The 23565-nt window shown below is 58.9% G+C and overlaps 3 protein-coding genes and 1 long non-coding RNA gene across 9 annotated transcripts in view; 1 reads left to right on the top strand and 3 right to left on the bottom strand.

The window, feature by feature from the left end:
- LOC128090180 (cytosolic purine 5'-nucleotidase-like) overlaps positions 1-23565 on the bottom strand; it is a 587975-nt gene that overhangs the window by 1854 nt on the left and 562556 nt on the right. The window contains exons 1-11 of one of the 6 annotated variants that reach the window (XM_052702308.1): positions 1907-1997; positions 1616-1689; positions 1399-1516; positions 1221-1316; positions 1018-1109; positions 874-931; positions 679-772; positions 518-571; positions 351-434; positions 232-273; positions 37-144 (exon numbers count right to left, since the gene is read on the bottom strand). In XM_052702308.1, the coding sequence (XP_052558268.1) occupies positions 37-144; positions 232-273; positions 351-434; positions 518-571; positions 679-772; positions 874-931; positions 1018-1109; positions 1221-1316; positions 1399-1516; positions 1616-1689; positions 1907-1983 (897 nt within the window). In that variant the 5' untranslated portion in view covers positions 1984-1997. Of the gene's footprint in view, positions 1-36; positions 145-231; positions 274-350; positions 435-517; positions 572-678; positions 773-873; positions 932-1017; positions 1110-1216; positions 1317-1398; positions 1517-1615; positions 1799-1906; positions 1998-23565 lie in introns of those variants that run through there. The other 5 variants (XM_052702310.1, XM_052702309.1, XM_052702311.1 and 2 more) reach the window with 5 other exon arrangements.
- SLC20A1 (solute carrier family 20 member 1) lies at positions 2389-9533 on the bottom strand. The gene is made up of 10 exons (XM_052702294.1): positions 9152-9533; positions 8936-9076; positions 8734-8819; positions 7121-7217; positions 5620-5739; positions 4256-4513; positions 3631-4180; positions 3364-3549; positions 3076-3160; positions 2389-2900 (listed from the first exon to the last, which is right to left on the bottom strand). The coding sequence occupies exons 1-10, from the start codon at positions 9468-9470 to the stop codon at positions 2739-2741; spliced, it is 2004 nt and encodes a 667-aa protein (XP_052558254.1). The 5' UTR covers positions 9471-9533; the 3' UTR covers positions 2389-2738.
- On the bottom strand, positions 12259-20563 carry ANXA4 (annexin A4). The gene is made up of 13 exons (XM_052702325.1): positions 20498-20563; positions 19425-19480; positions 17953-18028; positions 17527-17621; positions 17165-17278; positions 16919-17009; positions 16422-16501; positions 15977-16033; positions 15570-15663; positions 14982-15077; positions 14376-14434; positions 13954-14076; positions 12259-13325 (listed from the first exon to the last, which is right to left on the bottom strand). The coding sequence occupies exons 2-13, from the start codon at positions 19425-19427 to the stop codon at positions 13266-13268; spliced, it is 948 nt and encodes a 315-aa protein (XP_052558285.1). The 5' UTR covers positions 19428-19480; positions 20498-20563; the 3' UTR covers positions 12259-13265.
- Positions 17277-20055, top strand: LOC128090197 (uncharacterized). The gene is made up of 2 exons (XR_008210862.1): positions 17277-17429; positions 18195-20055. It is a non-coding gene; the product is annotated as an uncharacterized LOC128090197 (long non-coding RNA).

Genomic DNA, 23565 nt, shown 5'->3' on the forward strand with positions numbered 1-23565 from the left:
GGCTGGTGGGGGGACGCGTGGTGCCCCGGTCCCCACCGTGTTGACTTGGCGCAGGACGGTGCCCTCAGCAAAGAAGAGAGGCTTGCGGGTGTCCACCACGATGAGATCGAAGTAGGAGCGCCAGGGCCGTGGAGGGGTCCCGGTCTGCTTGGAAGGGGGAGGGAAAGTGACACGGGGATGGGGTCACGTTGGGTGGGGGCACCCCCAGCCCCAGCACAGCTGTCCCCTTACCTTGTCCGCATCACTGAAGTCGAACAGGTAGGACATGATGGCCTGCAATGACACGTGGTGTCAGCTGGGAGGGCAGTGGGGTTGTGGGGGTCACAAAAAGCAGCAGTGCCACCACTCACATCGGTGTAATTGTAGTCACTGTTAGTGGCCAGGAACACCTTCCCCACCTCCCTCATGCGGCTCAGCAGCAGTGGCACACGGGGCTGCGGGGCACAGTGAGAGCAGTGGGGGGGCACATGGGGACTGAAGGGGCTGGGGGCCTGGGGGGGGGCTCGCAGACACTCACATCCTTCACCACGTATTTCTCCAGGTTCTCCAACGTCTTCTCCTTCAGGCAGCCCTGCAGGGGGGGATGGGTGGTGAGGAGGTGGCAGAAGGTTGCAGTTTCCCCCCCACCCCCAAACCTGCTGGGGCCACGGGGTCCCCCAGCGCTGCCCACAGCCCCACCGAGAGATGCACTTGGTCCATGGCCTCACGCACGTCCTGGAACATGCTGCGGAAGGACATGAAGAGGTTCCCGTGCCTGTAGCCGGTATCGCAGCTAAAAATGGGCAGAAAAACAGGGGGTGAAGGTGCTGCGTATCAGGGGGATCCCTGGACCCCCCCCCCATTCCTGAAAACAAACCCCCACGTCCCGCTCACCTGACGTATCTGGGGCAGTTGGAGAAGAAGTCCACCAGACAGGCATAGAGGTGGGTCTCTGCCGTGGGAGGGGGCTGTGAGGGGGAGCAGCACCCCAACAAACGGGGGGAGGTCTGGGGCTGGGGGGAGGGGAGCACAGCTCACCCGTGAGGTTGAAGAGGGTGTTGAGGATATGGAAGCGCTTCATGTCGTCCCGCTGGATGAACTTGTTGGGGTAGTAGTGCAGGATCTCAGCCCTGCAGAGGGGGCACGGGGCCGCTCAGCCGCTCCAACCCGAACCCCAACGCTACCGAGGGACCCCCAACTCCCCCCCCCCTCTCCCCCAAATACAAGAAATACACACAGACCCCCGGAGGAAGCGGAAGCCGTGGGCGCAGACCAGCAGGTTGCCATGCGAGTCCACCTTCAGCAGGTTCCCATAGAGGGCGTCGAACACCAGCCCCCTGCGGGACCGTGAGCAGGGCAGCGGGCTCGCAATGCGTGTGCGACCCCCGACCCCCAACCCCAGACCCCCCCAGCACTCACCGGGTGGGGAAGGTGGGGTCGTATTTGTAGGCCAGGATCTCGGAGGGGTACCCGATGGACACCAGGTGCTCCAGCAGCAGCCTGAAGCCCAGCTCCTCATAGGCGGGCGATTTGTACACTGCAGAGCCCAGGGGCCACGTGGGTTTGGGATTGGGGGTCTCAGCCCACCCTGCCCCCCCCGGCGCGATTCAGCCCCCCCCCACCCCGCCCCACGCACTGGCCAAGGTGTAATCCATGTCGAAGCCGAAGCACTTGATCTTCTCCAGCGCCAGGCTGCGGTTCACGAAGATCCTGGGGGGGGCCGGCGGTGTGTCGGGGGGGTGGGATGGCACGGAGCCCACGGGAGCCGCGCGGGGCGCGGGACGGGGGTTTGCCGTATAGTGAATTATTGGGGCAGAAAAACGGGATTTAACCAACAAAGGTTGGAGAAACACGGAGCCCCCATTCCGCCCGCTCTCCCCCCGACCCCCCACTCTCCCCCCGACCCCCGGCTTCCCCCCCACCCCACCGATGCTGGCAGTCCCTGCGCAGTGCCCGGGGGTCGCCCCCCCCCAGCGCCGTGCCCCGCTCCCTCTCGCTGCCCATCACCGCCGCCTCCCCCCCTTCCCGCCGCTCCCCTCCGCTTTAAGGGGCCCAGCGCCCCGCCCCCCTCCCTCCCCCGAGGGCCGCCCCCCACCCCCTCCCCCGAGGCAGCGGGCAATCATTAACCGGGGGTCAAGGCCCGACCCCGGGCAGCCCCAACCCCACGGAGCACGAACCCCGCCAGCAAAGGCCCCCAACCCCCTCCCCGGCAGCCCCCGCTGCCATCAGCCCAGCACCGCTGCAGAGCCCTGATAAGACCGCCCCCCCCACCCTACGCATCCCATGACGGGGGGGGGGGGCCACACGTGGGGCTCTTATCAACATTCCCAGCCCCAGGTACACCCAGGGGGTGACGGAAGTCCCTCCCCCCCCCCCCCCCCCCCCCCAAAGCGAGGCACAGCACTGGCGTACGAAGGAAACCTTTATTGAGTCCGAGGTAGCAGCAGTGCGGGGGGCAAAGCCGAGCACAGCACAGCCCGCAGCCCCCAGGGGGTCACTGCAGGGGTCTGGGTTCAACTGGGGGGGCAGGGATAAAAAAATAAAGCGGCCCTGTCATTACTAGGCTGGGAGCACCAGGACAGCCCAGCACCGCTCAGCTTGCCTTGAGAGACACGGAACGTTAAAAAAATAAACCATAAAGAGCCGTCGGTGACAACACGCAGAGGAACGGAGGGAGCCCCATGGCTGGGAGGGGAGGGACTGTGTGTGACACCCCCCCCCCCCCTCCTGGGGCAGCAGCAAGCAGGCACAGCGCGACCTCACGCTCCCAGCACAGCGAACTTGAAGAGGGCCATGATGGCAGCGCTGATGAGGCCCGAGATGGGCACGGTGACGAACCAGGCCATGAAGATGTTGCGGAACAGGCGCCAGTCCACCGCTTTCCTGGAGCGCAGCCACCCCACCGACACCACCGAGCCCACCTGAAGGAGGGCACCGCTCAGAGCAGCCCCCTTCCCCCTCCCCCTCCCCGCCCCAAAGCCCCACTGCTCAGCACCGGGGTTGCAGCTCTGCCGCTCGCCCTTCTCCCAGCCTTGAGGTCTGCAGCCCCTCCAGGAGCGCAGGGAGCCACGCTCAGCTCACAGCCCACAGCCCTACCTTGCAGTGTGTCGTGCTGATGGGGAGGCCCACGTTGGAGGCGATCACCACGGTCAGGGCGGATGCCAGCTCGATGCTGAAGCCACTGCAAGGATGAGAACAGGAAGGAAAGTGAGACAGAACCCAGCCCACAGCCCCTCTGCATGTGCAGATCCTGCGCACGGCGAGACCAACCCTCGTGCACAACAGGGTGGGTGTGCAGGCAGGCACTGCCCACGAGCCGCACCGGAGGGAATCGGTTCTCCCCCCTGGGCACACGCAGCCCCCAGGAGCAGAGCTCCACCTTACCTGGATGGTGTGATAGGAGTCAGGTCCTTGCCCATGGTCTGGATGACCCTGCGGCCCCACACCCACAGCCCGATGCAGATCCCCACGCCCCCGTAGAGCAGCAGCCAGATGGGGGTTGCCACCTTGGTGGCCACATCCCCTGTCTGATAGACCAGGTAGAGCGCAACCAGGGGGCCGATGGCATTGCTGCAAGAGAAAGGCGAGCGGTTCAGAACCCAGAGCGCAGCTCAGAGCTCCGGGAGCAGCCACGGCACTGCTGCTACTGACCTGACATCATTGCCACCGTGAGCAAAAGAGCCAAAGCAGGCCGTGAGGATCTGCAGGAACTGGAAGAGGAGGGACACCTCGGGCTTGTCCTGGTCTTGCCACTCTTCCAGCGAGCTGCTGCTGCCCTTCCTGTCCCCGAGGCCCATCTCTACTTGAGCAGCATTCAGATCCACGTCGGCAGCAGGGTGCACATCGGCCACCGCGTTGCAGTAGCTGGTGTAGCTGTCCATGCGGACCCGTTTCTTGGTGTCTGCCACGGGCCACGTCAGCTTCTCCATCTCCTCACCCTCCCTGGCCCGGAGGGAGTCCAGGGGCATGCCGCAGATGGCCATGGTGTAGGATGTGTAACTGTTGTTGCGACGCAGGGGTTTGTCCCCCGAATCCCCCATGCAGTCCCCCATTTTGGCCAGGTGCAGTTTATGCAGCAGCTCCTTATACAGCCCCGAGTCCTTGTGCACGGTGTGGTACTGGTACTGCCCGCTGGAGTTCAGGTGGTGGCCCACGGGCTGGTGGAACTGCATGAGGTTACCATTGGGCAACTGAACGGCTCCTGCCAGAAGAGAAAGCGGTGAGCGCCCAACCGGAGCCGCCACGCAGCCCCAGCGCGGCCCCCAGCGCCGCTCACCTCCATCCACGTTGGTTTCCTTCAGGTCGCTGCTCGGGAGCCGCTCGGGGGCCTCCTCTGCATCCCCCAGGTTGAAGGACACCGTCCTCTCTTCCACGGCCGCCCGCTGCAGCACAGCAGACCCTGCCTCGGCGCTGGGGCTCTTGGCAACGCCTGAGGGAGCGTCGCCCAGGGGCACCTTGGGCTCCTCGTGCTCCTCCTTCAGGCTGCTGCTCTTCTCCATCAGCGGGCTTTCAGAGGGACTTGATTTTATCTCTCCTGCAGACAGAGGCGGCTGCCGTTACATCCCAACCCTTGGCACAGCCACACCTGCCCCAGGTCGTGCCCCCACGCTCACATTTATGGCAGACCGATCGCTTTACAGCTTCTCCTCAATCCTGAACTTTGCTGCTCCCCTTCCACCTCGATGCTCATCAGTCATACCTTGTCCGACAGGCGGCAGCCAGGCCGTCACAAGCCAGCTCAGCTCCTATTTTTATCCCCACACACCCACACCGGGTGTGGTGAGCACCGCCACGGGGCTTCTGCCGGTTACTCCTTGGGCACGGATCCCTCTCCCAACAAACCAACCTTCCTCGGGCCGCCCTGCCCCGCAGCCGCAACGTGAGCCATCGCCACTTCCACGCGGTGATCCGTGCCAGACCGGCGCCCACCCCCTTCCGGGGTCCCCCCTCTCCATCACGAAGCTGCGAGCCCAAACACCCCCATCTGCCTCTGCTTCCCAAGGCAAGCCCTGGAAACCCAGGCCGTTCCCATGGGCTGGAAGGAAGGAGGCTACAGTGAGGCAGAGGAAGGAGCCTGCCCTGCAGCTGCGTGGAGCTCCAGCAGCTCAAAGGGTTCTGAGGGCAGACATAAAGCTGTCAATCACACCCCAATTACAGCAGCTGACAAGGACACTCGTTAATCTCTCGCCTACAGGTCTGCAAATGAGGAAGCAGGCTGCACGCTGTATCTGCATGCGAGAGCACGCAGCCCTCCCGTGCTGCCAGAACTACAGCCTGCTGCTGGGTATTTCAATGGGTATTTCTGCCCCGGGGGGAGGATTTCACCAGCCCGCACAGCTCTGTCTCGCAACCCTCATCGATCCCCAGGAACGCTGCCATTCAAGGTTAGCAGCCTGCAGTGCAGGCAGGGCCACCGGCTGCCAGCCAGCAGCACGGCGCTGCTCGCAGCAGGAATTTGGGGTCCCCCCCATGCTGTGGGGTTGGCCGGAGGCACGCGGGGCCGACAGCTCGGCTGCACAAACCCAGAGCAGCTTAAGTGCTACGTGAAGCCGCAGATCCCTGCTAAGAACAGCCCCACGGTAATGAGATTGGCTGCAGAAAGGAGCCCTGCCCGCAGAGCTGCACAACGCCGGTACTTACGTTCAATTTTCTTCTTCATTCTCGGACATACAAAGAACCAGACGACGAGAGCGCAGACAACAGCACTCCCCGCCGAAATGAGGAGGATACCCCAGAGAGGCAGTTTGTCAAAGCCCAGCACTAGGAAATAAAACAAGGGATCTTGAAACCCCCGGGGACCCCCTCCGTGTCCGACTCTGCTCCCCCAGCCCGGAGACCACACAGAAAACAAGAGCTGGATCTCACAGAGCCCCGCCGGGCCGCGGTCTCCCCCACGGAAAGCTAATCTGTTCCACATGTTCAGGCACTTTCCCTCCCTCCTGCAGCCAAACCCGATTAGTGCCCGGTGTGCATTCTGCCTGAGCAGCAACAGGAACGCTCCCAGCCGCCGCACAGCCCTGCGCCCTGCCTTGCTGCAATGTCAAAGAGAACAGCGGCACGGCTGCCGCAGCACCGCGCTGCCTGCCTGGCACACGGGGACCTCAGCGGCTCCAGGAAGGGGGTTTCTCGGCTGCACACCCCAACTCAAAGCTCCTGCTGCAACGCCTGCCCTGCAGGAGGAATCCAAGCGCTCCTCAAGTGCCTTTTGGCAGGGGCTGGCACGCGGCCCTCAGAGCAAGCAGGAGGTGGCCCCGCTGAAGGCAGCAGCACGCCGCTCCTTTGCACCAACACTGCAGCTGCACAACGCTGCGAGCCCAGAGCCGACAGCTGGAGGCCACAATCCCACTGCTGCCTCTTCTCCTCCTCCTCCTATGGATGCTGCAGGGAAGCAGACACCCCCCAGAGCCTTCCAGGCACTGTTTACAGACAAAACCCTCGGAAGCCAACGCTGCCTCCTGTCACTCCACCTCCAGCCTCCAATGACCTCTTCCACTGTTCCACAACAGGAAACCCACTCAGACTGAAAACAGCTCACGCTGAGAGCTCTGCCTGATGGAAGCTATGATTTGTGTGTTTTCCTGCACCACCTGCCCTCGGCTCTGTGGGCGCTGCTCTCTGTGTGCCAGCCTGGCGGGCGTCACCTGGCCCGGCCGTCCCCCTACACAACAGCCAAACACAAACACATCAATCTGCTGTTCCCAAAGGGGCTGCAAACTGCGATACGAGCTCCTCTTCTCAGCACAGGTGCCAGCTGCAGCACACCACCTCTTCTTGCCAGGAAGCCTCAGGGATAATTAGTTCACTCCTAAGGGCCGGGTGTGCGGGAAGAGCCTCTGGCCCCACACCTCACTACAGGGCCACAGCAGCCCCAGCAACATCTGGGTACCCAGCTCGGGGGGGGGGGGACACACATCACTATCTGGAGCTCTAGGGGAAAGTTCTGTGGGGTTTAGTTCAGGCAGGCACCTATCTAGCCCAGAACTCAGCGCACGCTAGCCTGCCGCCTTCTGAAACCGGCACAGGCCAGCCGCCTTCTAGGAGAATTCAGCCCTGAAAAGCAAAAAGGGGTAAATCGGGCATTTAATGGAGGCTTCATCAAGGATTTCAAAAGTGAGTTTCAAGCACCGCAGTGCGTACTTACAGGGCGCGCCGGTAAACATGATGGAGAAGAGGTTGATCCCCACGGTGCAGGCGTAGAAGACGGGCAGAGCGCGCAGGCCGTTGGGGACGGGGTCAGCCTGCAAGACAACATTTGGAGCTGCAGAGCTGCGGAGCACAGCTCTCACTGGGCGCCCGGCTCCAGCAGCAGCTCTGGGCTGGAGGTCCCTGCATCCCCTCCCTGCGCTCCGGCTGCGTGGGGCTTTTGGTCCCACCGGGTGCTTTGGGAGAAAAGCCCTCCTCAAAGCTTTTGCCTCTTTCTCACTGATTGGGCAGAACGACAAAGCCCTCAGCTTGCAAGCAGCTTCGCTGCCCTGCAGACCTGCGCCCGGAGGCAGCAGGAGCACCAAGCCCAGCCCTGCCCAGCACTGCTGCCAACACCGAGGGACAGCGGGAAGCGGGAGGTGGCAAGCAGGGCTCTGAAAGGGCAGTTATGCAAGGCTGCTCCCACAGCAGTGACGCCGGAGCGTTTTGAAAGGGTTGCCAGGCAGAAAGCACAGCGATAAGATCTTAACATCTCTTGGAGCAGAAGTAGTTCTTCCAGACCTAAAATCACGGGTGTCATTAAACTGAAACGTGCAGAACAAAGTGCTGATAGAGAACGCTGGAGCCGGGCGCTCTGGGCAGCCAGCTGAATGCCCCCAACCTGAAGGATCAGCGTGCTTCAAGTTCATCACCCCCAAAAAATAACCTCCAAAGCTGCACCCCCAATATTCTGGGTGCCAGACCCTTTTATTCCCAGACTTTCAGACTCCCTAAACAGCAGAAATCTTTTCCAGCACAGACAGAGCCCATGAATTCCCTTGAGGTCTCAGTGCCCCATCAGGGTGCTGCTGCCACCAGGCAAGGTTTAGGGCAGGGAGGAACACAGAGCAATTTGGCCGTGGAGCTTTGAGCACAGCTTTCAGCTGCCAGGATAGAATGGCACACGACCAGAGGGTCCTCACATGGCTGCCCCCAGCACAGCCCCCACACCAGACCTGTTGCTCTCCAGCGGTTTGGGATGGAAAAGCTCCTACATCTGTGGGCAGCAGCTCCTCCAAACACCAAAGGAAACCAGAGGAGCTGAAGGGAGTTTGAAGTGACACAGCCACAAACCACGCATAAAGCAGCACCCTGAATCCTGACTTTGGGAGACTGAAACCAGCAGCAGTGGGGAAGCAGCTGCAGCAGAACAGCCAGGAGGTGTGGGCTGCTCAGCCTGCCTCTCCTGCAGAGGGAAGTGCAGTTTCCAGGCACCAGGGACAATTTTGGTTCTTCCCGGCTTCAAAAAAAGCCACCATCATCACTTGTCAACTACCACTGCAGAACGAGAGCCTCACGTGAGTCCAGAAAAGCATGGCATGCAGCTCCAACCTTATCAGCTCCAGCAGCAAAGCTGCAGCTGCCCCTGCTGAAACAGCCCAGATGTTTTGGAAGAGGCAAGCAAAAGCTCCTTATCTCCTGGTCCCCACCTCACGGGACAAGAGCGGGCCCAGGCTCCCCATCGCTCAGCCACAAGGACACGCAGACACACTGCAGTGCACGCGGCCCAGCAAACAAAGCAGCGAGCAGCAGGAGCTCCACAGCCTGCCAGCACAGCTGGGCCATCCTTACCTTGCGGAGGATGAACCTACGGACGAGGAAGAAGAGGACGGCAGACATGATGCCGGAAAGGAGGGGCGAGATGAACCAGGACAACACTAGGAGGAAAGAGGTGCTGTTGGAGCCCCGCCGTGGGAAGGAAGCCCTGCCAGGAGCCGGTGCCACGCACCAAGGTGGGCACGATGCTCCTGGAGCATCGCCTCGCCCGGCTCACCGATTTTTAGCAGCTCGGACCACTTGACGCCTTTCTGCCCTTCGGCCACCAGCGAGAATCCAATGGTTGCTCCAACGATGCAGTGCGTACCCGAGATGGGGAGCTTCAAGAACGAAGCCACAAGCTGCCACACGGCCGAGCCTGGAAGGCAAAAGGGAGGCGGGTGAGGAAGCATGGGGCGCATCTGGGTGTCACAGCGCCGTGACCGGGACTCACCGAACATGGCGCTGATGGAGCCGGCCATCAGCAGCTCCTGCTTGCCGTTGTACATCTCCACATCGATCAGCCCTTTGCGGATGGTTTCGCTGACTTTGGCCCCCAGCAGCACGGAGCCCACCGTCTCAAAGATGCTGGCCAGGATGCAGGCCTGCCGCAGCGTCACCACACCGGAGCCCACGGCCGTGCCAAAGGAGTTGGCCACGTCGTTGGCACCCACCGAGAAGGCCAGGACGAAGGCGATGACGAAGCCCAGCACCAGCATCCATAGGAAGGGGGTGAGTGGGGCGGCGGTGGGCTCGGAGAGGGGCAGCTCCATGGCCAAAGCTCCGGGCTACGAGGGGGCGTGAGTGGGGCGGGGAAGGGTGTGTGTGGGGGGGGGGGGGGGTATGGGGACGCTACAATAAATTACGGCGGGGAATTAAATAGGCTGTGCGGCGGGCGGGATGCGGAGCTGCCGCCGCTATAGGGCTGCACGGCGGGGCGGGCGGCTGCGAGCGCTCAGGGCCGGGCCGGGCTCCATGGCGGCGGGCGGCACATCCTGCGGGCGGACAGCGGGGCCTCAGCGCTCTTCCCGCGCACCGCCAACGGCCGTTCCCCTCCCGCCCCAGTCCCGCCGCCACGCGAGGCCCCGCAGGGCCGCACCGCTCACCGACAGCGCCGGGCGGGAAGGCCGGGACGCAGCACGAGGGACGCCGCTCTCAGCTTCGCTCCGCCGCTCCTCCGCCTCTCACTGGCGCGGCTGCCCTCCGCCCGTTCGGCTTTATAGCCCGCCGACACCCAGCGCCCGCCCTCTCGTGACGTCAGCAGCCGGCTCGCAGCTCCCGTTGGTCAGCTCGGCGCCGCGGGGCCGGGGTCGCGCTGCTATTGGTCGGTTCCGCTCGGCGGCGGCGGCGCACCCACCGGGTCCTTGGGCGGGCAGCGCGCCACGAGACCACGTGCGGGCCGGGCCCGGAGCTGCCCCGTGCGGAGCCGCGTGTGCGCCGGCCGCGTCCGGATGCGCCCCGGCACGGACTGACGCGGCCCTGGATACGGCCCACGGCGCAGCCCGACGTGGCCCCGGCTCAGCTCCCAGCACAGCACCAGACAAGGGCCGGGTTCTGCTTCAGCGCAGCGCCCGCCCTCTGCCAGCTGTTGGTTGGCACCGCGGTGACGCTCCGGTCCCCGTGTAGGGGCTATGCGTGGCACCAGCATCCCACAGGACAACCACCTCTCCCCGGCATCGGGTCACCCACCCCTCCCCTCCCCGCAGTCTGCTCTAGCTCTCAAAGAGCCCACCCCAAATTAATGCCATACCAGCACTGGATCACCGTGTGTTTGCACAACCCTGCACACAGCTGAGTGCCCACCTCCCTTCACAGTGCTCGGTGCCCCCCCAGCTACCCCATCCTTTGTGCAATGGACACAGTCAGTGCATCGGACGCTGACCCTTGCCCAGCAGGAATCACAGCCCAGTGGTCCCAGGGCAGCCAGGCACAGGAAGCCAGGGTGCCTGACTCAGGGGGCTGGCAGCAAGCCTGGGCGCTGGGATTTGTTCTCCCCACTCATGCGGCATGGGTCAGCGGCTCAGGGCTGGGCTGTTTTGGGCCATCGCCTCGTGGGGCCACCTCTGACGTGGGCCTGAAGGCAGCACCTGCCCCAGGAAGCGGCCTGGGTGCTCCCGCCCCACTGCCCCCACGTCACGGGGTCGGAGTCCGGCCTGCGTCCTCATAGCCCTGTGTCCCTGCAGGTCCTGCGTCACAGCCACGTGCAGCACTCGATGCGTGGAGCCGGGGCGCACTCAGCCCTTTGGTGTGGTGGGGGGGAGATGAGCCCACGCCCTCGATCACTCGTGTTCCACAGCATCTCTTCTGTCTGTCCCAGATGGGATCTGCTGGGGAAAGGAGGCAGGAGAATGGATGCTGCTGGGGGAACACGAGGCCATCCTGAGCCAGGAAGCAGTGGGCACACAGGGGGCTCCGGGGCACGGCCTGGAGCAGTGGGACACAGGACATGAACTGGTGCCCTCGTGTGCCTCTGGAAACGGGAACTGAGGGAGAACCCAGGGAACCACACCACCTCCATTGCTGGAAAGGGGATGGAGAAAGCCCTCCTGGCCCGTTTCCACACACACGAAGCACATCTGCACCTTCCCCCAGACCTGGATTCTGGAACTGACCCACCTGCTCTCAGCCTCCCCTCCCCACGCACCCACAGCACCTCTGCACCCTTCCAGGGCTGCTCCTGTGTGAGCTCACTGCAGTCCTCGCGCCGTATCCCATCCCTTCCTCTTACCCCTTCCATTCCTCCTCTGTTCCTGCTCATTGCCCATCTTGGGATGCTCAGAGTCCCTTCCTGTCCTCCCTCCATACTCAAATCTCTTGCAGTACCTGCAATCCTGTCCTGCCCCTTTTCTGCCCATCCTGCCGCTGCCGAATCCTTGTCCTTATCCCAGCCCTGCTTCTTTGCCCCTGTCCCTGCTCTATCCCTATCCCTGCCCCTATCTGTCCATCTTATGCCTGTGCTGTCCCTGCTCCAGGCTGCAGACAGAACCCTCCCCCTTCCCCCAAAGCTGACTTCCCCTCACCTGGCTGCACTTCAGCCCTCTCCTCAGCCCCACCATGCTGGGGGCAGCCAGGTGACACATCAGGGTGCTGCAGCCCCCACCATGGCAGAAGGAGGAAGGGACAGCCAGTCCCACAGCACCAATCCTGCACCCCCAGCGCCCCCCTTTCACACTCATCCCACAGCATCACCTGGGCCCCCACACCCTGGACAACGAGAGCTCTGCAGTCACTTCTGATGCAGTATTACCTGCACCCACCTTTCTTCCTGGTGAACCACACGAGGTGTGAGGTTGGGTGGCCTGCATTCATCGCTTGGGGGCACCTCTGCCTCCTCACCAGCAATGAGGTCGGTGGAGCTGCGAGTCCTCCTATGGGGCAGCAGCGTCCTCTGCTGCCAGGATCCTCCAGCTTCAGTCCGTCACCAGATGCGAGGCTGCGCCGTGGGGCTGCAGCCCAGCTCAGAAAAGCTCCTGAGCACCGCAGAGGGCAGCAGGCGCTCTGCGATGCACCGCGTTATTCACCAACAGTCACACTTTGCAAAAGCAAACAAGAACCACGTCCTGCAGTGTTCACAGCTTAGCAGATGGGAGCTAAGCTTGGGGGAAAAATTTATTTCAGAGGTCGGTAGGGAATTTCACATCACACAAAGGCACCAAAAGCAGTTTCTAAGGGCAGCGTTATCCAGAAGTCCCGGCAGGAGGTGCTGGCACATTTGGTGACCCCAGAACAGCTCAGTACATCAGGCAGCGCTGATGAGACGTGCTTTACAGCTCATTCCTTCGTAGGAACCCTTCCAGTGACAGCAATTAACTGAGGGCAAAGGCTTGACACACAAACCTGATGACTTACACTGCCACAGTCAAGGCAGGCAGACCAAGGCTGTGAGGCTGATCCGTGACCAGGCACAGCGCTGCTGTTCCTTCTGCAGGCACCAGGGGCGGCTTCCCCACCTCCAGACCCACAGGCAACAAGCACACGAAGTCCAGCACGGCTGGTTTTGTTCCACACTCAGAGAGCAAGCTGACAAGTTGGAGCTTTGCAAGAACCACTGATGGACGCGGTCAGTGGGCATGGTGGGAACGGCCTGGCATTGCATTTGGTGACCCCAGAATCATTTAGGTTGGAAAAGACCATTTCATCAAATTTGATTTTTTTTTTTTTTTTTAAATTATCTTCCAAAAGCTGAAGCCTGGCTGCATTCTCTCCATATAATGACAAAGTTAATTCTTCCCTTTGCAAATTCCTACATTCCATGTCCAAATTTGCTTCATTTGACAGGATTTGACTGGTAAACGCAGAGGGACAGCAAGGAAATAACAAAGCTTGCATAGATTTGGTTAAAGCACTCTGATTAAACAAGGCTTTATAGCTCAGTTAGATGCACAGGGGTGTTGAAAGCAAAAGTGCAGAAGTTAAGGGTAAAATGGAACTGCCATTACCCAACCAGAGCATTAATTAATCAAAGTCACTACTCAGCAATTAATGAGAGGAAAAAAAAACAAAACCAATTGAGAGAAATCCTTATGATCCCCTCCTTCCGACAGCACAGGATGTACGCCAGGAATCCTTCAATCCTCGCCGCCACAGAGCTTCAGCAGAACCTTCCTGTAGTCTCCTGAGCAATCTCCCTGGGAACATAAAGGTGAAGAAATGAGAAGAAAAAAGGGGAAGGAGGAGAGAGAGGAGCAGGGAGAATAAAGAGGAAGAGAGAGAAGGAGAGGAGAGAGAGCAGAACAAAGAAAAGAGGGAAGAGAGGAGCTTGTAAGGGGGAAGAACACAAGAGTGATGAATGAGAGCAGAGCAGGAAGGGCAGAACAGAAGAGGGGTTACAGGTAAGACCACCAGATTGAAAAAGGACAAGAGAAACAGAGGGGGAGAACAGAGGGAACAGCAAAAGAAGGAAGGGCAGATGGAAGAAGGAAGGAAGGAAAGAGGGAGGAGAGCGCAGAAAAAAGAAAGAGGAGGAGAGGAGCAGAGAAGGCCAGAGCAAACTGAGTTACTGAGAAAAGGAAAAAAGGAATATGAATAATTTTCAAGTTCTACCAAAGTCAAACTGTTCTTAAGGCAGATTTTTCTTTGCAGTGTTTTTATCCTCTAGACAATTTAAGAGCATTCAGGAACATTTTCAGCACGTTTTTGTAATGTCTGCCTCATCTCAGCTGCTCTAAAATACCCAACAGGTGTCGGGGGGGGGAATCACCTCCTTAAAGGCACTCAGAAAGTCCCACTGTTTGTGTCAAACACGGACAAGTTTACCTTGATGAAGGAGTGCAGAGACTTCCCATACATGGTCAGGAATTCCCTTCTGATATGCAGCATATCAATTTCGGAGCGGGACACCATCACTCTGATCAGAGTGCTGTCGTCTGTTCCCAGGCCCTGGAAAGCAAAGAAGCCACATGCAGCTGACACAGAACTGCTGGAGAATCACCTGCAGACACAAAGGGCTCAGGGCCCATCCTGTGCAGGAGCTGCTCTTCATCAGAGCCTTTTTGTGACCCGTTAGCAGCTTGCTCCTGGGTATGACTGTTACTCTGATGTGCAGAAAAGCCTGAGCTTTCCTAGAAAAGCCAGTTTCCTGTGTGGCTGCAGCTTCCATCTCGACTGCCGTGATGCTGCTGACTCCAGCACAAAAATGCAAGAAAGAAGCAAGCAATCTCACTCCACAATCTGTTTACCTTCATGGATTTATACAGCCGTTCAGCAAAGTACGCAGGCTTGTTTCGCATGCACTTGACTGGAGGAGACACAAGAGAGACAATTAAGAGCATTAACAAGAGAATTAAGGCCAGCAGGAGGTTTTCCACACCAATGCAGCACTTTCTGGGTGCAGGTGTTTCTTCTGTCAAGATGCAACTCCAGGTTAACAAACAGCAGCTGCAGTGCAGGCATCCACAGTGATGTGCTGTGAGCTGCTGTCTCTGTGCCTGCAGGATTTGCACAAAGGCTTTCGTGCCTCCTGACAGCAAACCTCTGCTGCCAAAGCTCCCTTTGGCCAAGCACACCGTGCCATAAGGCACAAAGCTTTCTCACCTGACTGGGTCTGTAAAGCACAGAATCATAGAATGGTTTGGGTTGGAAGGGACCCCTAAGATCATCGAGTTCCAACCCCCTGCAGTAGGCAGGGACACCTCCCTCTACACAGGGTGCTCCACGTCCCACCCAGCCTGGCTTTGTGCCCGTAAACAAAGACAAACCTGCTCATAACAGTCACTCAAGGGAACTCACAGCACCTCTCATCATTTCATTCCTTTGTGGACAACGTTTAAAAGCAGAGCACTCACCCACAGCCAGCAAAGCATCTTCCAGGTCTCCTGACATCTCAGATTTAATGCTGTCTGTTATGTCCTTGTTAGCAATGCCTCTGTACAGATCAAAAACTAGGAGGAAGAGTCCACGGCAGAAAGTCAGAGAGATTCAAAGGACTTCTTTACAACAAGCTCCTCATGTGATGCACGAACACTGTACGACTCCTGCAGCACTGTCAGCTAAACCAGAATCGTCCCACAGAAATAATTCATTTTCATTGCTAACAGACTTGCTAATTGCCTACCACAGCTGTTACCATTTTCAAGACCTGCTGCTTTGTGCTGCCAATCAAGTTTCTTAGCTTCTCTCCCCCCTGCCCCAATGGCAGTCACACCTCATGATCTCTGCTTTCCATGCTGGAGCAGCAGCCAGTTGTGCTGAGGTTTCTGAAGCCCCTTTCAGTCTCAGGAGGGAATAAAGCAGCCCGAATGGAATGGATGCACTGGGGCTCTCTGCAGGACCTGCTGCCTCAGAGGAGTTCACAGCTACTGAACAGCTACGGAGCTCCTACAAGAGCATCACACAAACGAGGAAGGAAAGGAAAAGCCAGGACGCTGTCCTACCTCTCAGCAGGTGATACCTGTTCCGTGTACAGAGGATGGACATAAACTGCACCTCATCTGTTCCCCATTTCTTCTCCCCCGCTTCGTACAGGCACTTAAAGACATTATGGGTGACAAAGTAAGGCTCATGGAGAAGACTGAAGTACAAGAGATCTTAAATTCCTGCAGCTGGAGTGCTGCTGGTCTGTACTTGTCCAGATCACAGGGGTTTTCCAACCAGCACCAACCAGGCATGGCAACCCACAACCAAAATGTCACTGCCCCTGCCAAGTAACCAGCCTGCCTAGAGATCTCTCATTAGAGACTTGCAAACAAGACTAGAACCATTATTCCTATGTCACAGGTTGGCTTCTCTTCACCACGCACCACATGCACAAGAATAGATTGGGAAGCACGTTACTACACACCTGAGCATCTTGGTGAGCAAGGCCTTCATCCACATACATGCCTTCATCTCTGTTTCCCTGCAAAGACACAAGGATAGAAGACTCCGTTCACCAGAGCATCTACTGGAAGCAACTCCTGGGAATTCCCCGTTCAGGAACAGCTGCTGGAGATGGATAATGGAGTCCTTCAAAAGGAACACAGCTCACAAATGAAACACAGCTCAGGTGTGCTTCGGGCTTTCTTCTGAAACGAGCAGCAACCCACTTTACTGGGGCATTTAAGAAGAGCCCACAGCACTCACGCACACCCAGAGTCAGAGTTCCCTCCCTGGAGAAGCTGGGCTTGAGGAGCAGCCATGGGACACACAGAGTGAGAAAAAGCCAGCCTGGAGCTCCTCACCACTGAGTGCAGAGCCGTGCCCACAGCTCTGAACATTCAGCCCCTTCTCCCCTCAGCGTGGCTCACCGTTGCGAGGGACACGAGGACCCTTCGAAACATGGAAGATGTGTCAGACACGATGTCATCCTCAAGGGAGCAGCCATATTCTAGCAAGAACACACACAGCATCCGTTAGGAGCAGGGCCACCACCTGGCTGCTGCCCACAACATTTACCAGCTGTAAGCTAGCTAAGTGCAGAACTGTGCCAGGGCTCTCAGCATCACTGCAGCGCTCCAGCCATCATCATCAGTGCTGCAGCCTCCAATGAAGAAGCACAGACAGCAAGAAACTGACAAGAGAGCCACGTGTCCCGCTGACAGACAGAATGCTCCTCCCCATGTCAGCTCCACCAGTTCAGCTGCTGGTGAAATTCCAGTCTAGCTTCTCTTTGGACAAACAGCAACACCCAGGTTGGCCAGTTTGTCACACCTAAAAGCTCCCCAGACTCCTTCCTTCACATCTGCCTGCACACACACACTGACGGCAGGCAGCAGGACAAGGCCTGGCCTCTTGCTCGACTTACGAAGCTTGTAGTTCTCATTAATGCGACGAATCTCCTCATTGGTGCGAGAAGCCAGAATTTCAATCAGGCAGCCTTCATCTGTTCCTGCTCCCTAGGAATCGCCAAGGCAAGATTTCAGATACCAGCAACTGCTCGTGACGTGCAGCCGGGTTTCTTTAAGAGGTAGTAATTAATGAGAAGTCATACATAACAAAGCAGCGAGTCCTTGGCCAGAACTTAAGCAATACAAAAGGAAGACTTCCAAACCTTCATAGCCCTCTTTAGTTCGTGCACATCATACATGGTGGTGGGAGTCATCATCCCAATGATCACCCTCTCAAAATTCCCACTCAGCTCCGACTTCAAGTCATCGATCAAATCCTAGAAGGCCAAGAGAGGAGAAAGCAGTTGGCAGAGGCACGGCCTTCGAGGACAGAAGGAACTGAGCTGTGCAGCACTTCTCTTCAGGCTTCAACCCTCCTTGCAACAACAACTGCTCTGAACTGAACAGGAACAAAACAGCCTTGGTCAGGTAAAGTCTCTGCTGACCTTTCTCTTGTGGGAATTGGGTCATTTTTCACTTTTCGCCAAGTGACACAACCACGTTCACATCTCTGCAGAGCACCTACCCTGCCAATAGTGCTCTTGTAGGTGATCAGAACTTGCTGACGCTGGGAAACATTGAGTTTGGTCAAGATGTCGATGATGGCATCTTCATCCGTGCCTGCAAGAAACAAATGGCAGCTGGTCAGGCTGCTTGCACAAGAATCAGAAGTGCCCTCTGCTCTTGTGCCACCTCCAGGCCCTCACACAGCTGGCTCTCAGCAGCCCCAGGCCTCCATCTGTGCACACAAAGCTGCCAGGACCAACATCACCAGAGCAGCTGCATTTCAGGGCATGAAGGGCACTTCTGTTTCCACTTCCCAACGATTTTTAGGGCAGCTGTGCAGCGGAGCAATGCAAGCAGCTACGCTTCCCTCTAACAAACCACCAGAGCAGCCATTCCCAGTGCTGGGGAAAAAATAAAGTTGATCTGTGGAGGGAGATCAACTTACCAAAGCCCTTCATGGCCTTCCTGAGTGCCTGCGCTTCTTGCTCAGGGCTGAAACTTGAGACCCCCTTGATTGTTGCCTAAGGCCACAAGAAAAGGATTTAGCAAAGGCAGACTGGCACCGATGCAGACGTAGAGTTGAATGGGAAAAATATAAATAAAAAATAAAAATAAAAAGGTGAACACAGAGATGATAAAACTCCACCCACACAAGTGATGCTTCTCTCTCACTTCTGTCTCACACAGCAGCCTGTTCTAGTGGGACTTCCCTGGCACATCAGAAAGAAGCCACAGAGGCACAACTACAAAGAGAACATTTCTCCACATCGCTGCCCATGGAGGATCTGGTTTCCAGTGAAACAACAGCTGGACCATCTGGCATCTGTGTTCAGGCCCACCAGGCCTTCTTCCTAGCAGTTCTCCACGTCAATCACAGTGTGCTCCCATCACAACCCTACTCCTGACTTGTACCAGGTAATTCCATCATTCTGCACCATTACTTTTGCTCTGCTCGGCACTGGTGAGGCTGCACCTGGAGAACAGCATCCAGCTCTGGGCTCCCAGTCCAAGAGACAGCTGGACATACTGCAAAGAGTCCAATGGAGGGCTACCAAGATGGTGAAGGGACTGGAACACCTCTTCCACGACAAGAGGCTGAAAGAGAGGGGGCTGCTCAGCCTGGAGAAGGGCAGCTCAGGGGGATCCCAGCCACAGCCATCAATCCTGCAAGGGCAGAGAGGATGGAGCCGGGCTGCATCCCATGGAGCCCAGTGCCAGGACCAGAGGCTGCCACCAAACATCAGGAGCACTCCTGCACTGTAAGCTGCAGCACTGGCACAGGCACCCAGAGAGGCTGCAGTTTCTCCTCTTGGAGATCTCCAAACCCATCTGGACGTGGTCCTGGGCACCAGTTCTGGTAGCTTTGTTGGAGCAGGGCTGGACCAGATGGACCAGAGGTCCCCTCCAGCATCAGCCATGCAGTGCTTCCACAACACACACGACGTGCTGCGTTTGGCTCAAAACGGCCATTCACAAACGGGTTTCTCCTGCCTCCTGCTCAGTGCCACCTCTGTGGGATCACACTGCCTCCTACGATCCACCTCTGTTCCAACAAAGATCAACAGCAAAACAGTGCTGACCTTCACGAAGTCTGGGCTTTGGAAAATAGGCACAGGAATAACCACTGCATGGGTGGAACCCTGTGGGTTGAACCAGGAGGGAACAGCATGCCCAGAGAGTTTATCTGGAAAAATACTTCCTCTATGAGCTAACATTCAGTTGGATTTTTTATTAACTCTCAAGCAGGAAAAGCAGATATATGTGGGGCATTGTCCTCTATAGGAGGAAACAGAAAGAAGTTACAAATTTACCACTCGTAAAAAGATAGCGCTCTTCCTGCCCTATCCACACTCCTTACATTCATGTGATCAGGGCAAATGCCTGGCACAGCATGGCACAGCAAACAGGCACACTCACCATCGCTCAAGTGCTTGGTTAATCTCTTATTGTTCAGGTCCACCAGCTGCTGGCAACTGCAATAAAAACCAGAGAGAGCATCAGTTTTCTAGCAAGCAGTTCTTACAAGGTGCCACCCCTGCCATTTCGTGGTGCTGGTTAAGTGACTGTGACTGTAAGGCACAGCGATACACACATGATTTCCCAATCTGAAAGCAACACCTGAACAGCACTACAGAATGCCCATAAACACACATTGCTTCGCACTGAACCAACAAGGCCTGCCTTGCAGCACGACAGCAGCTCTGCGTGAGAGAGGGATGCAGATCAAGGCAGCAGGGCGTAAGAAATGCCTTTTTTATTCCTAGAGTGACAGCCTGGCTGAGGTTACAAGCAGCAGACTGCCACTCCTGTGCTGCTGTCAGTGAGCCCAGCCCTTGTGCAAGAGCAGCAGTGCCTGTGCTCGCCCTGCATGTGACTCTTACACATCTGGAACATCATCACAGTGCGCTGCCCTGCCAAGCAAGCTCAGCACGGCGTTGCCACACAGGCGCTCCTCAGCACTCAATTTGTTCTCTCCTTCATGGAATCGTGGATCTCTGGGCAACCTACGACCCAGGCATCAGAAAAATAAAGCTTCCGCCCTTCTCGAGTCCTTGGCAGAAATGCAAAGCCAACCAGATTGTCTTAATGTTTGTTTTGGGCACTAAGTAGCGGCTTTGCACCTGACAGATGTTTTTCTGATGCTGTTTGATCGTTCGGTCGCTCTGTATGCGGAAGCAGGGCTGTTAAACCAGCAGCACAAAAGAAAGGTCAAAAAGGGAGGGAGGCAAAAGCGTTCTGAGCGCAAAAGAGCCGGCAGAAAGAAACCAAACACAGGGAAGGAAAGGTCAAGCCGCGCTCAGGGCAAACGCCTCCGCAACGCAAAACCGCAGCAGCGGCACATCGCGGAGGTGCGGCTGAGAACCGGCTGCGTTCAGCGGGGCGGCGCGGCCGGACCGGGACACCGCAGCTCCGCGTGCCGCGTTCCTCCCCATCCCCATCCCACGTCCCCCGGGCCCGGCGGCCCCACGCGTTCCGGCGGGGTCACTCACCGACAGCACGGGAAGCGGCTCTGCAGCGCAGAACGGAGCTCTGCCGGGCCGGGCCACGACGCGGAGCCAACGCCCCGCAGCGGGGAGGGACTCCGGGTCCCAAGTATTCCATGCCCGCCCATAAGGGGCAGATCCCGGGAGGGGCAGAACGCGGCAGGTTGGACGGGGCTCTGGGCGGCCCGGTCTGGTATTAAATGGGGACGTTGGGGGCCCCGCCTGGCAGGGGGTTGGAGATTGGTGATCCTTGAGGTCCATCCAACCCGAGCCATTCTGTGATTGTGTGCGATGTGTCCTGGTACCACCCGAGGAGCCGACAGCCACACACTGCCCTCACCATCCCAGTCTTCCCAGTCTCCAGTCCTGCCCTGTGCTGGTGCTATGCAATAAACAGCAGTTCAACACACAGCGTCCCTACAGAATCACAGAATCAGGCTGGAAAAGACCTTAAAGACCACCGAGTCCAACCGCGACCTGACCATCCTACCCTCACTCTAACAACCTCCTCTAAATCACGTCCCTGAGCACCACATCCAAACGGTTTTTAAACACACCCAGGGATGGTGACTCAATCACCGCCCTGAGGAGCAAATTCCAGTGCTTCACAACCCTTTCTCTAAAGACGTGTTTCCTGAGATCCAACCTAAACTCACCCCATGTCTGTGTGTCCTGCGGAACCCCACAGAGGTGACATTGGGGCGCTTCTCAAAGGAAACCAGCGCACGGCGTCAGGAGCGGAGGAGGATGCAGCCGGTCCTGCCGCTGATGCTGCCATTCTGCGTCCCTGCCCAGGACTCGCACACTTTCCTCTTCCCAGCCCCGATCGACTCCTCGCAGGCTGCAGACACCGCTGAGGCTCTCACGCTCCACGGCTGTCATCTTCTCCAGCTGCCGGACCGCTCTCTGCAGGGCTGCGCCGAGTTCCTGCCGCTGAAGCCAGAACCGCGGCTCCTGTGCTGAAGGATGGAGGAGTTTCGTGCCGGCACCCACAGCACGCGGCCCCCAGGCTGCCGGCGGCACGGCAGGACGCACCCCTCCCTCCCATCGCCCCTCAGCTCCTGCACCCTCCTATCATCCGCCTACGGAAACGAAGACCCTGCAGAGAGGTCTGAGGTCAGAGAGGACCCTGCAGGCCACCACGTCACGGCCCTCGTCCTCCTGCAACCCCAGCCGGGGCCCGGCCGCCCCGGGACGCTGGAAGCGGAGCAGGCGCATGACGCGGGGCAGCGCCGCGGGCAGCCGGGCCGGGGCCATACGGGACGCGCGCTGATGACGCAATGACGGCGCGACAGCACACGGAAAGGACCCCGTGCGGAGCGCCCGCCCCGTTCGGCGGACCGACCAATGGGAGAACGGGGGAGGCGGGGCCGAGCCCTGGCTCTCCATCAATGGCGGCCGCGGGGCTCCGTGTGGGGAGAGCGGTGCTGTGCCGCCGCCTGCCCCGAGCCTCGGGGCCGCCGGGCGCTGTTTGTCGCTCTGTGTTAAACGATTAAACGTTGAGCGTTCGTTGCTCACCGCTTCTGCCTGCCGTCCGTTCTGCAGCTCCGATATCCCAACCCGTGCCCGGCTCTGGGTGAGGACGGGGCGGCACAAACGGCCGTGTTGTAGGACTGCAGCCGCCGGCCCCGTTCGTCCCCCCGAATCCCCTCCCCTCCTCAGCGCCGAGTGGGAAATGCTCGGCGTGGGATTCCGGGAGAGCTGGGGCGGCTCAGCCTGCAGAAGAGGAGGCTCGGGGGGATCCCGGGCGCGGCCCCGCGTCGCCTCGTTCTGTGCCTGGGGAAAGAGATGGCCACGTACTGAGCATCGGGTGTGTTGGTGGGGGGGGCCAGGGCAGGACGGGTGGCCCTGGGAGGTTAGATGAGGAAAAGCTTTTTCTCTCGACAGCAGTCAGGCATGGAACGGCTGCCCAGGGAGGTGGTGGAGTCGTCGTCCTGGCAGCGTTCAACAGGAGTGTGGATGAGGAGCTGCGAGATGTGGTTTAGTGCTGGTGGTAGCAGTGGTGATGGGAGGGCGGTTGCACAGGATGATCTTGCAGGTTCCAACCTTGCGATTCTATGGTTCTATGGTTCTATTATTCTATGACAGGGGGCCCAGGGCAGGACGGGTGGCCCTGGGAGGCTGTTGAGGGCCGCAGAAAGCACTGGGCACGAGTGGAGCACTGGGTGAGTGCTGGGCTCCCAGCTCAAGGCAGACTCTCCTGTGCAAGCGCTGCAGGGAAGCTGCTCTGGGGGCAGGTTGTACTGCGGGCATCTCCAGAGCTCCCTTCCAGCCCCTGTGCTTTGTGACAGGCGGATGTGTGAAGGGAGGCAGCCAGCAGTGCGAGTTTGGTGGCTTTCAGAGTCCAAGCACCACAGCCCTGCGATGCCACCGGGAGTCGGAGTGCCATCAGCCACGTCCCTGCCTTCGTCTCCATTCCCTGCAATGGAGCTGAGTCGGGTGCACCCGCACGGATGGGGCACCCACGGCCGCTCCGGCAGCAGTACCAGGGCCTCAGCTCCCCCTGGGATGAACTTCCCTGACCTCGAATCCCAATCCCCCCCTTCACGTTAAAACCATTCCCTTGGTCCCATCGCCACCCAGACACGTAGAAAGTTCATTTCCACCATGTTTATCATCTCCACTGAGACAACGGAAGGCCACAGCGAGCAGCCACAGCAAGTGCTGGGGACGGGGCAGGCGCAGAGCCGTGCTGTGACAGTGTCACAGAGAGCTCTTGTGAGCTCAGGGAGAGGGGCTGAGCTCAGCGGTCACGGAACCCCCCGCTGCCACTCTCGAGCTCCCTTGGCAGGTAAGGCAGCAGGCTGCTCTGCTCCTGGCACTGCGGCCCTGCGGCTGCTCCCAGTGCCCCACATCTCACCCAGCGCCCATTTGGGCATTTCCCCACAGAGAGAATCCCTTCACGGACGCTGACGGTGCTTCCGACACCCGACGCCGCTTTCTTTGGATCGTTTGTGGCGCCACCGGCCTGCTGCAATACAGCCCACCTTTGGCAACGCAGCAGCGCTGGTGACACCGCAACCCCTCTACGTCCCCGCTGTCACCTCCGTGGTGCCTCAGGTCTGGCCTGGGGT

This window comes from Tympanuchus pallidicinctus, unplaced genomic scaffold (assembly GCF_026119805.1).
Source record: "Tympanuchus pallidicinctus isolate F22 unplaced genomic scaffold, pur_lepc_1.0 scaffold44, whole genome shotgun sequence".
In the NCBI taxonomy this organism is placed as follows: Eukaryota; Metazoa; Chordata; class Aves; order Galliformes; family Phasianidae; genus Tympanuchus; species Tympanuchus pallidicinctus.

Excerpts from the sequence above, each read along its gene's own strand:
- SLC20A1 (XM_052702294.1), bottom strand. The coding sequence starts at position 9,470 with ATGGAGCTGCCCCTCTCCGAGCCCACCGCCGCCCCACTCACCCCCTTC. Across the intron at positions 8,820-8,935 it reads GTCCGAGCTGCTAAAAATCG|TGTTGTCCTGGTTCATCTCG; the intron begins GTGAGCCGGGCG and ends CTTTCCTCCTAG. Across the intron at positions 3,161-3,363 it reads ACTCCTATCACACCATCCAG|TGGCTTCAGCATCGAGCTGG; the intron begins GTAAGGTGGAGC and ends TCATCCTTGCAG.
- ANXA4 (XM_052702325.1), bottom strand. Across the intron at positions 15,664-15,976 it reads TTGCTCACCAAGATGCTCAG|TGCCTGTACGAAGCGGGGGA; the intron begins GTGTGTAGTAAC and ends AATGTCTTTAAG. Across the intron at positions 15,078-15,569 it reads CAGGTATCACCTGCTGAGAG|TTTTTGATCTGTACAGAGGC; the intron begins GTAGGACAGCGT and ends TCTTCCTCCTAG.